Source organism: Erythrolamprus reginae, chromosome 1 (assembly GCF_031021105.1).
Source record: "Erythrolamprus reginae isolate rEryReg1 chromosome 1, rEryReg1.hap1, whole genome shotgun sequence".
Classification (NCBI taxonomy): Eukaryota; Metazoa; Chordata; class Lepidosauria; order Squamata; family Dipsadidae; genus Erythrolamprus; species Erythrolamprus reginae.
The window spans coordinates 48,336,922-48,349,509 of NC_091950.1; the positions used below are offsets into that span (position 1 = coordinate 48,336,922).

The following is a 12,588-nucleotide window of genomic DNA, read 5'->3' on the forward strand; positions in this document are numbered from 1 at the left end:
CTACGTCAAGCTTTTGAGGCCATAACATCTGAACATTTCAAAATCCATTCAAAGGATGTTTCATGAAATACCCCTCCAAATACATACCACAACCCTACTGAACAATTGGGAATAAGAAGTCATTGTCCATATACTGCAAATCATTCAGCAATCTATCAATGTTTACCTGTTCTGTAGTTAGCTGGTGAGACTGATTTAAGCTATGGATTAAGCCTGGGATACTTCAACATCATACATTGCCAGTTTTGGATTAGTATATAGATTCACACCTGATCAACCCATAGTACTTACCCACTTGAGGCACAAATGGCCAGGCTTCACCTACTTCACATTACAGTGGTCCCTTGACTTTCGCGGGGGATACGTTCCAAGACCGTCCACTAAAGTCAAATTTCTACAAAGTAGAGACATTCCCTTCCTTCCTTCCTTCCTCCCTCCTTCTCCCTCCTCCATTCCAGGTTTTACTTACCCCCAGAACCCGCAGGGGCAACGGGGTGGCAAGCTGGGGGCTTTGCTGCGCTGGCGGCGGGCGGCAGTAAGGCTCGGCTTCCAGTAGAGCGTACCAACGCTACGAGAATTAAAGGGGAGGGATCGGGAGGCTGGGGCGGAAGCGGAGCTTTTATTTAAAGAAGCAGGATGGCTGGGGGGGTGGGGGGGAGGAGAGTTAAAACGCACAGTATTGTACATCGGGCATCCCCGGAAAACCCTTGGTGTGCAAAAAAGCCACGGAGTATTTTTTTAATAATATTTTTTGAAAAACCGTGGTATAGACTTTTAGCGAATGTCAGACCTGCAAAAGTCAAGGGAACACTGTATATGAAATATTGCCGTAGCTTTCTGGAGAAAGCGCTAATGCTAGTAAAGGTGGAATCAAATCAGTGAAGAAATCAACCAATAACAAGGGAAGATGGATTCAGTTACAGTAATGACGGTTGCATGATTGGAGGATTTGAAGGACCAGTTAGGGACAGATCATTATGGAGAAAATCCATGTGACTGCTAAAACCCAATCAAATGACGACACATCACCATCTTTACCTTGAATTCCAGAATGACATACCAGAATTATGTTAGTATGATCATCTTTAGCAATAATTTATGCAACCTTTGAATTTCTATGTATTCAATTACGCTTCTCTAATCAGGTGCTCTTCAGTCATGTTGGACTACAATACTATACTGGCTTGAAATTTTGAGGTGCATTTAATATAGACCATTAAATTGTCTGTTTCTCCTGAACAGTTGAATTATCTACCTAACTTTTTCTCATGTGTAAATCTACCCTTTGAATAAAAATAGTCTCTATTGTAAAGAAAATCATCTCTCAAGGAAATATGCTAGAGGCATACATATTGGACCACTACTCTCGCTTGCTTGAGATGAGCAGCTGTAGGAATTAAATAGTGAAAAAACAAAGCAAAATAAGAGAAATATGAAACAGACAGTGAATTTGTAACCAGAAGTCATGCTGCATTTTAAAAAGTAAAACAATATCCAGTACAATATAAACTCCGTTCTCTGAATCCACTTTGTCTTCTGTACAATTATGTAACTACAGTATTAAATACCATTAAACTCATTGATCAGTCAGTAGGCAATATTTCCCAAAGGATCATTTACTATGAACAGTTCAATTTTCTGAATACATATTTTAATATTTTTCTATATTCAAATGTTAATAAAATTCTTTCCAACAAATACTTAAATATGACTGGACACTACTGCACTACCACAAAGAATACAAGATGAACAGCATTGTCAGCAACCACTAGGCTGGCAATATTGATTAATAAAAATAAGCAGCTGATTCAGCAATATGGAGTTTTCCTTTCTGTCATCTCTCAGTGAGGTTTCACATAAAGGTTTAACAGCATACATAAGCCAAAGACAACATGCATTCCAAATATTAAATACTATCCATAGCCAATCACAAAACAGAACAAGATTGACAAAGCTGAGCATCACTATACCAAAGAGATAGAACTGGGAATATTTCATTAAATATTTGCATTATATATCTTCTCATAGCCCGCAATGGCCCTTAAATTCATAATTTGAGAGTTACTTTTTATTTAATTTTATTCATTGATTTTTTTTCTATTGAAGAGACTCTAGGTGGCTTACAACAACTAAGAAGTAATTTTAATTTTGGTCACTGGTATACTATATCATCATGATAATATATAGTAATTATGTATTACAGTGTTCCCTTGATTTTCGCGGGTTCGAACTTCGCGAAAAGTCTATACCACGGTTTTTCAAAAATATTAATTAAAAAATACTTTGCGGTTTCCCCCCCTATACCACTGTTTTTCCTGCCTGATGACATCATATATCATCACCCAACTTTCATCCACCTTTCATAAATATTTTTTTTAATAAACTTTAATAAAGAAACATGGTGAGTAATAATCTAAATGGTTGCTAAGGGAATGGGAAATTGCAATTTAGGGGTTTAAAGTGTTAAGGGATGGCTTGTGATACTGTTCATAGCCAAAAATAATGTATTTAGTTCCGCATCTCTACTTCGCGGAAATTCAACTTTCGCGGGCGGTCTCGGAACACATCCCCCGCGAAAATCGAGGGAACACTGTATTCACAAAGCACTCATATTTCAAATTTAAACTATGTCATATATCTGAATACTTAAGAATTAGCAACTATTTTGAGATAGGAAGTGTACTGGAAATTTGAGCACATACTATGGTCAATGTCAGAGAGTGGTTACTGGCTACTGTAATGGACATGACCAGTTATATAATATCAATTTAGTAGAAGGCAAGCTGATGAATGTGCTCTCTGAAATCCTTTCCAGAATCACAGAACATTCTGGACCATCTTATTACTTTTCACTTTTTCAATGGAAGTGTGGCAAAGAATCATTCAAGACACAATTCAGTAGAATGGCACCCCCAACCACCAAGATTTCTATAATACTCTTCAAGTATGCAGGCCCTGCACCTTAAGACTAATAAAACAAATATCATTAAAAGTCTCAAGAGACTTTTACATTCTTACATGAAAATATGATACTCCTATGGTATCTCATCACTGACATCTTGGGAATTTAAAAAAATATTTTCAGTTTTACATACTTGAATGACTGCCCCATTTCACAAACTCACATGAATGCTAGAAAGGGATGCCAACCATGTTACAAATGAGAATATTACTAGCTACTGGCACACTGCTCTACCGCATGCCAATTTCACAATATTATTTTTCTAATTAAAAAACAACAACAAATGAGACTTGGTAGATGCCAAGAATTGTGTCAATGGGCATTCTCATACTCAAAATGCACATTTCCCATGATGTGGATACTTGATCACAAAATAAATAATGAGTTAGTTAGGATCACCTGCACAAAAGAAATAATACTAAAACAAATGAAGTATTTTGCAAAGAACATTCTAGCTTCAGTGTTACCTATAGGAGAGGAAAAAAATGCTGTTTTTTTTCACAATCTGATATACTGTCCCAATCATGCCAAGTCTGTTTATTGATCAGACTACGTTCTTACTGTCATCAGCACTTAAATGTAAATATAGCAACTAAAGACTAAGACATAGGCAAGCCTGATTCATCAATAAAATTGTCAACCTAGGTCAGTTCTTATTCATCTATTGTAATTATCTATGAAACCATAATAATATCCAATAGGCGTAGATCTGGGATTTGTGTTAGAAACTATCTTTTTAGATTTCAATTTTATTATGCAACATAAGGCTACTTTAAGAAGTCATTTTTGCCCCCAAAGTTCTCTTAGTGATAAAATCCCAGATATGTTAACTTGGGAATTTAGGAATGTAAAGGTCAAATGTGTGATTATTAACTTCTTTTGAAAAAACCCAAAACACCAATAACAAAATTTATTTATTTATTTATTAGATTTCTATGGCACCCTCCTCAACTGAGTCGCTTCGATAAGGGCAGCATAGAAATCTAATAAATAAATACATAATAAACCGACTCAGGGCGGCTTACAACAGAAATAAAGTGTGTAAGAAATCTAGTACAGTATTAAAGAATTCTAAAAATTCTAAGAACCCCATTTTCCTAAAAAAAAAAACAATCAACCATATTCATCCAATTGGACTAACCATTCATGACATCAGCCATAGTTCTTAACACTCAGGGCCAAAGTGCTGTGAAACTTCTATATTCCAATATAAAAATTGTATAATATGAATATAACTATGAAGTACTGTATCTCTAAGATGATCAATATAATTTATGCTTGATTTTCATTCCCAAAACAACTGCATTTATGTATACAGTGATCCCTCGATTTTCGCGGGGGTTACGTTCCAAGACCTCCCCCGAAAATCGATTTTCCGCGATATAGCGGCGCGGAAGTAAAAACACCATTTTTGGCTATGGACAGCCAAAAACTACCCCCACACACCCTTTTTCAAGGCAGCACAAGGAGCCGGGCTTGAAATTAGGGCAGGGAGCGACGAAAGTGCGGAAGCCGACAAAGATTGCTTTGAATGTCGGCTGCCCCCGCCCGCCGTCCGTTCGCCCGGCCACCCGCCGTCCGTTCGCCCGGCCACCCGCCGTCCGTTCGCCCGGCCACCCGCCGTCCGTTCGCCCGGCCGCTCGCCCGTTCGCCCGGCCACTCGTCGTTCGCCCGGCCGCTCGCCCGTTCGCCCGCCCGCCTGCCGTTCGCCCGGCCGCTCGCTCGCCACTTGCCTGCCGTTCGCCCGGCCGCTCGCTCGCCACTCGCCCGCCGTTCGCCCGGCCACCCGCCGTTCGCCCGGCCGCTCGAGAGCAAGAGGGGGAGAGATAGAGAAAGAGAGAGAAGGAAAGAAAGAGATGAGAGAGGGAGGAAGAGAGTGTGAGAGAGGAAGAAGCAAGATAGAGAAAGAGAGAGAGAAAGAAAGATGAGAAAGGAAGGAAGAGAGTGAGAGAGAGGAAGAAAGAGAGAGAGAGGAGTGGAAGGAAGAGAGAGAGAAATGATAGAAAAAAGGGGAGAAAAAAAGAGAAATGAGAAAATGATTGAAGCAGAGAATGACAGGAAAGAAAGAGAAGTGACTCTTAGTGATGACGTATGACGTCATCGGGTGGGAAAAACCGTGGTATAGCAAAAAAACCATGGAGTATTTTTTAATTAATATTTTTTGAAAAACCGTGGTATAGCGTTTCGCAAAATTTGAAGCCGCGAAAATCGAGGGATCACTGTATAAGAATAACTCCATCTCTAATAACCTCAGTGGATTGTTTTTCTTCAGTTCTATCGGGTCAGATTCTGAGACTGCCCGGACAAGTCCCTGCAATTTTCTTGGCAAGGCTTTTCAGAAATGGTTTACTACTGTCTCCTTCCTAAGGTTGAGAGAGACTGACTGACCTAAGGTCACCCAGCTGGCTTCCTGCCTAAGGAAGGGCTAGAACTGATGATCTCCCTGTTTCTAGCCTAATGCCTCAACCATTAGACCAAATTGGCTCTCCAGTGAAATTGCTTCCAAGTAAAAAGCCATTAACACTGCATCATGAAAATAAATTATATGTGATTACATATTGGTTGTGACTGCCAGTGACTGAGCAGTTTATAAATTCACAAAGATGCATCAGCAAATACACTTGATTCACATTCTATAGCAATGTTCTAACCTCTACTGTATAATTTAAAACAATATTATTTAAAACAAGTCACTTAGGCAGTGTGATTTAAGAATTAATTGTACATAATTTACCATGAAGACTGTGGACTACTGGGAAAAACTGCATGGCAAAGGCACCACATTTTAATATTGCATTGTTTTTGAAGAGTGATACTGATAAATCACTTACATTTTATTATTTTTAATTTAAACACAGTAACTTATCTATGACACATTCTATGGTGCCAGAGCAGTGCCTGTTTTCATCTGTTTATTTCATACTACAAGTGGGTCTTTTAATAATTGAGTAAAATGTGGAGTTGGTTCTCAGTGCTCATAAAAATATAATTCAAACACATGCCTTATAAGAACAATGATTTCCAAGTTACCACAACCTGGTTTTACACAACCTGGTATTCTCCAGAAGTATTAGATTACAACTGTGCTTACATTCAAGCAGCATAGCTATTGATTGCACTAATTAGGCTTGATAGCAGTTGCAGTGCAATACATCTGCAAATATCAGACTAGAGAAAGCAGGCCCTAGCCACTGCAAGAATATAGTCTAGAAGAAACTTCATAACAAACTAAATCTGTGTCTTGAAAGCCTGGCAACAGCCTGTTGTTTTTTTGGCAACAATTTTAGAAGTAGCTTGCCAGTTCCTTCTTCCTAAGAGAGAATGACTGGCCCAAAGTCCCCCAGCTGGCTTTATGCCTAAGGTGGGAACAGTTTCTTAGTTTTTAGCTTGATGCTTTAACCACACCAAACTGACATTCCGTTTAAACTAAATTAGGTTTATTTTACGAACAGTGCAAAAACAAAGGGGTGTATAGATGTATGTTAAATATTCTTAAGAATATTGTGTCAAGCAGAGTTATTTCAATGTAAAATAAAATGAATATTTGATTAATAGACCATTTATGTGAAGGGCCTCCATCTTTCTCAAACTTAATGGAGGTTCTCTATTTTTTAAAATGCCTCGTCTAGCATACTTTGGATACAATAGTCATGCCCAATATTTTGTCAGGATGTTTCCAGTGGTATCAAAAAATGTATTAAACTGGAAGAAGGATTAACCATTAAATTACATCCCCATCATGTTTGGCAGCTATGGCTGGCAAGAACAATATCAAATGTGAAAGCCACCCCCAATATGGGTGTTGCAAGTGGAAAAATATTGCTGGAATATAATGAGCATTTATTCATGTTAAAATATGAATGAAAGCACTGTATATAGAATCTCACAATCAAAGCCAAATTCACTTGTAGTGTTATGCAATGTTATTTGTTTTAGTCTTGGTGTGATGTTCAAAGCCTACTCTTTATAATTTCATGCTATTTCTGAATCAGACTGCAAAGACTTGTTTAACACAACACAAATGAAAATCTTCATGCAGTGTGAATGAAACCAGAAACAGAAACTCAAGAGCTTAGGCTTGTAAGCATAGTGAAGTAATTCCAGAAAGTCAGGTCAAAAATTACAAGTTCAGAATAAGCCATCCTATTTTAGAATACCAAAACCTGAAATTGTTTATATGGCCAGCAGTTTTAAGAAAAAGTAATCTGCTACACAAATATATACAATTTCACTTTAAAAATTACTTACCAGTATTGTATTACAAGAAGCAGGAATAATGCTCATTCAGGTTTTTTTTAATCAATATGAAATTTTAATAAATATGTTTTCTTGTAACTGATGCAGAATAGTATTTTGGAAAATGCCACCCAAGGCTCCATTGGATAGCTTCTGTATCATCAAAGATGACAAACTTTTAAATAATAAAGTACTGAATTCATAAGAATTTGTTAACGAGCTTTTCATTTTAAATCCATTTCACTTAAAACTTCTCCACTACAACTGCCACATTTGCAATGAGGAAGTATTTCAACATTAGATATTAAGGAAAAAAGCAAGTTTATTTACAATTGAAATTACAGATATGTATCCTGAAAGTTAAAATGTGTTTAGAAAAATTGAGTATTCTATTCCTGTTTGATCAAATACTGGCTAAAATTATATTAGCTACATTCATACAAGTTAAGATTTACTTACTGCTTCTTATATAGGCCATAATACAATTATAGATAATATGCTGAGAAACAAAAAATTATAGAAAATTTGCTCCCTAATTTTCTAAACCTCTATGTTTTTTCTCAAGGTACATGCATACTTCAGACTGACAAATCCTCTATTTTGAATAACAATGGTACATTAATAGCTGTTTAAGTATTCATATACTCTGGAACTTCATTAATTGCATTGGAGTAGAGAATAAGGGCAATCTTCATAATGACTTCTAAATTACATTAAGTGATTGATGTAAACAACTCTGAAAGATCTAAGGAAAGTCCCTATTAAATAATTCTCAGAGTGGCCATGATTTACAGAACTATCTAATTCTGAACAATTTTATCTAAAATGAAACTTTGAAAGCTTGAACTGAAGTTCAAAATGTTCTACAGCTGAATTTTTGCACTCAACTTTTGCTGAGCACAATTCTGCAGGTTGTATCAAGAGCTAAAGTAAACAAAGAAGAAGTGTTTCATCAACAATGATAGTGAATACAAAACCTTGATAATACAATTGTTCTAAACATATTTTCTTATTTCTAAACCTGGGTCAATCACATTCAATTAATAACAGTTAATTGATTAATAAGCTGAATTTATTAAAAAGCCATTATAAAACATTCAGATATATTTATCATTCCTACATTTTAAATTCTAATGGAATCTTTCTTGGAACCTATTAATTTGCAATTTAAAAAATACAGACAGAAGTATTTATTTCTTATGACTTAAGGTCTCTACCAATCAACATGTTTCTTCTACAGTACCAGATTTCTTTGATTATCTGTTAAAGTGACAGACTAAGACAAATGCTTGGGTTCAACATACAGTCTGCTTTTCATTTTAAATTTCCACAAAACAACTTTATCTAAACTGTTAAAAATACCTGTTTTTATCCAAAATAGAACATAATAGTATTTTTTTCAATATGCATGAAATTAGCAAATGTACAATTTAAGGATGAATAATTCCTTTTCACTACCATCCAAAAAGGAAGTCACTGAATATCAGTATTGAAATTTAAATAGTTAAATGAAATACAAATTACATATATTTACTATAGGTAATACTGTTCATTATCTGTCAGAACAAATGACCAATTCTTTCTCACAATATAAGTATTCATGATCCCCATATATTTTATGCCCAAGAACGTATGTTCTCCATTTCTTCTGAAAACATATTTTTTAAGCACAAGAGGCTTATTTTGAAAAAGTGAAAGAAAAAACAGGATTCCAAAAATAATAGAATTATAACAGGTAGGCCTCCCAAGACTTTTGTTGCAATTGACATTTGCAACAAACAACCTGTAAAAATAATCATGATCATATTTTCAGCTTTCATGCAACAAAGGTTGCGCAGTAGAGAATCCCCTATGTAATATTAAGCTATATTTTAAATGAACAAAGACTATTTCTCTATATGCTATCTCCTTACGTTGATCTTTTTTTCCCCACTGAAGACAAAAGGTGTTTCCCCCCTTTAATCTAAGCATCTGCATTATCACCTAACTTCGTATGATAAGACATTATTAAAATAGCGTTCAGTTACTATGAAACTACACCTTAATGAAGAATCCTTAAGCGCACTCACGTTTTCAGTGTCCCGTTCATTCACCGTGGGCAATGGAGTTCTAGTAGACATTTTCATTCACTTAGCTGAAGCACCGTTTGCAATGGCAAAACCCAACTATTTATTGTATAAAAATAATTTTAAAAAATCCTAACACCTCCCTCCCTCCGAACAAATATACATATATATATTTACAAAAAAAAAAACCCAACGTGATTTTACAGCATGATAGCAGTTATCCTGTGCCACCATCCAAGGAAAAAGGCAATACGGGAAAGAGAAATTTGAGTGATTTTTTTTTCTCCACCACCGCTACTCCTCTTTCTTCTCATCTATCTTCCAGCCTGAGAATGGAGCATTAGATCCTCCTGGGAATCTTCAGGGATCATCTTATAGACAGATTACGGTCTTTAGAAGGTGGGGAGGACAGATTAGAGGAGATTCTCATAGAGCAACAAAAGGGGAAAAAAACGGGCCAAAAATTGTCCGGTGGCCGTTAAGAGTAAAAAGCAAAAAGCAAAAAAAGAAGCGGGGAGATTGGAGCGGGGCAGGCGAGAAGTGCAGGGCGCCGCAGCAATTACGGTAACAGCCCAACTAAGCAGGTTTGCCGAGGAAGGAAAAGTGGGAAAGCAGCAGCAGTCGCGCAAAACCACCGTCGGCTGCGAAAGAACCACCACCCAGAGCTGGTCAAAAAGGGAAGCGCCGGTTTTTCTAACTCTACACGGATGGTTTCACCGGGCCTCGGGCTCTCATGTCTTAGCTGCGCCCCCTCCTCTTCCTCCTCCTCCTCCTCCTTCAGGAGAACTCCCAACTCCTTGGCTGCCTACTACTATCCCCTGCCTATCCCAATGGGGAAGGCTCAGACCCAAAGGAGGACGACCCTTCCGTCACAGGCTGGAGTCTTGCCGGGCCGTAAGGAAAAGAGAACCCCTCTCTGCCGCCGCTGCTGCCGCCAAAGCAGCTCCCTCGGCTCGCTCCACCAGTAGCCGCAGCAGCAGCGGCAGCGGCAACAACGCCGCCGCTCCCGGATGATCCAAGATGGCCGCCCGGCTTCCTCTGCTCCTACATGAACCGGAAGAGACCGCCCATGCACACACACAGGGACGGGCAGCGGGGAGGAGAAGGGGGAAAGGTGGGGGAAAAGAAGAGGGAGGCCGAGGGCGCAAGCGCAGGCGTTGCGTGCTTGGTTCGCCTCTTGTTGCTAAGGTGTTTTGGCGGGGGGGGAGACGGAGGGCGGGCGTTGGAGGAGGAGGAGGAGCGCTTTTCGCGCGGAGGAAAGGAGGAGCCTTTGGGGCTGCTCCTCTTTTTGACAGGCTGCCTAACCCAGAGGTCCCCAACCTTTTTTGCACCAGGGACCGGCTTTAAGCTAGACCAGTTTTCCATGGCCCGGTGGGGGGGGGGGCTTTGGTCATATGGGGGTGGGGTTATGGAGGGGTGGAGCCAGGGCCGCCATCAGGAATTTTGGGGCCCCATACAGCCTAAGTGTCTGGGGGCCCCCTCCCCGCCATTTTAAAACTACTTTATTTTGCGACATACCAATTATGTATGAAATTTACCTTCTTTGGGGAGGGGTGAAAGGGGAGAGTAAGAGAAGAAGGAGTGAAAGAAGGGAATGAGGGAGGAAAGAAGGGAGGAAGGAAAAGGAAAGCAAGAAATGGAGGGAGGAAAGGAAGGAAAGAAAGAAGGAAAGAAAGAAAGAAGGAAAGAAAGAAAGAAAGAAAGGGGGAAGGGACAGGAACAGAGGAAGGAAGCAAGGAAACTTATGAAAGGGGAGAGTAAGAGAGGAAAGACTGAAGGAAGGGAGGGAGGGAAGAAGGTAGGAAGGAGAAAGAAAAGAAGAAATAGAGGAAGGGAAGGTAAAAGAGAGAAAGAAAAAGAGCAAGAAAGAAAGAAAGAAAGAGAATGAAAGAGAAATAAAAATAGAGAGGGGGAATGAAAGAAATGGAAGGAGGGAAGGAAGGAGAGAAAGCAAGAGAAAGAAAGAAAGCAAGAGAGAGAAAAAAGAATGAAAGAGCAAGAGAGCAAAAGAAAGAGAGAAAGAAAGAATTAAAGAAAGGCAACTTCAAAGAAAGGCTCACTGAGCATCTCTCACTCTCTTTCTATCCCTCTTTCTTTCTCTCTCTTCCTTTCTATCTCTCCTCTTCCTTTATCTCCTCTCTCTCTCTCCCTCTCTCTTTCTCTCCCCCCTCTCTCCCCCCTCTTTCCCTCTCTCCCTCTCTTGCTATCTCTCCCCCCTCTCCCTCTCTCTTTCTCTCTCTCCCTCTCTTGCTATCTCTTTCTCTCCCCCTCTCTCCCTCTCTCTTTCTCTCTCTCCCTCTCTTGCTATCTCTTTCTCTCTCTTTCTCCCCCCTCTCTCCCTCTCTCCTTCTCCCTCTCCCTCTCTTTCTCTCTCTCTCCCCCCTCTCTCTTTCTCTCTCCCTCTCTTGCTATCTCTTTCTCTCTTTCTCCCCCCTCTCTCCCTCTCTCTTTCTCCCTCTCCCTCTCTTTCTCTCTCTCTCCCCCCCTCTCTCCCTCTCTCTTTCTCTCTCTCCCTCTCTTGCTATCTCTTTCTCTCTCTTTCTCCCCCTCTCTCCCTCTCTCTTTCTCCCTCTCCCTCCACTCACCCATCCCCGGGGTCTTTTTCGGACTTGCCAATCCAAGTCACGCAGCCTTGCGGAGCTCCTGGTGGTCTCATCCCCGAATCAGCCAGGTAAACACGGCCCCCCTCTTCCCTGGCCCGAAACCAGCGAAGGTTGTGGGAATTTCTGCGTAACCCCGGCCACTTTCGGGGTTAAATTCCTCTCCCCGCCCTCTCCGCACCTCCGAAGGGAGCAGGGCAGCGTTGCTGGGCTGGCCAATTCTGGGCAGGGGGCGAATTCCTCCCGGGGGGGTGGAGGTGTGGATGTGTGCGTGCGCCCAGAAGGCGTCCGAACTTTGCCCGGCGGAGCTCTGCAAACACGAGGCAGGGAGGGAGGGAGGCCGTTGCCCGGCCAGCGGGCACCAAACAGGGCAGGGCTCCATGGGAGGGGAGGGGGCGCCCCGCGTGGGACCCCCCCCCGGCGGGCTCCGTCCGGTCGGGAAAAAGGAGGGCAGGGGTCTCTCGGCTGGGGCGGCGCTGGGGGCGCTCTGCACACGCTCAGGGGGCCCGAAGCTGCGTGTGAAAGGGAAGGGGAGGGGGCACCTCGCGGCTGGGGGCTGTCTGGCTTTGTGATTTTGGCTGGGGGGGGAGTTAGGAAGGTCCTACTTCTCCCCCCCCCAGCCAAAAATTCAAAGCCTATCTGCTGATAGTGGGACAGAGCGGCGCGGAAGCCTCTTGCAGCAGCTGCCACAGCCACCGGCTTCGGCGCCGCTCGTCCCGCTCAT

At 40.9% G+C, this 12,588-nt stretch overlaps 1 protein-coding gene across 8 annotated transcripts in view; it reads right to left on the reverse strand.

Moving 5' to 3' along the window:
* Positions 1 to 10,361, reverse strand: part of MARK3 (microtubule affinity regulating kinase 3) — an 82,572-nt gene extending 72,211 nt beyond the window's left edge. For 2 of the 8 annotated variants that reach the window (XM_070751841.1, XM_070751813.1), the window contains exon 1: positions 9,268 to 10,314. In XM_070751841.1, the coding sequence (XP_070607942.1) occupies positions 9,268 to 9,324 (57 nt within the window). In that variant the 5' untranslated portion in view covers positions 9,325 to 10,314. Of the gene's footprint in view, positions 1 to 9,267 lie in introns of all 8 variants that reach the window. The other 6 variants (XM_070751820.1, XM_070751802.1, XM_070751847.1 and 3 more) reach the window with 5 other exon arrangements.
* Positions 10,362 to 12,588: the final 2,227 nt, after the last annotated feature.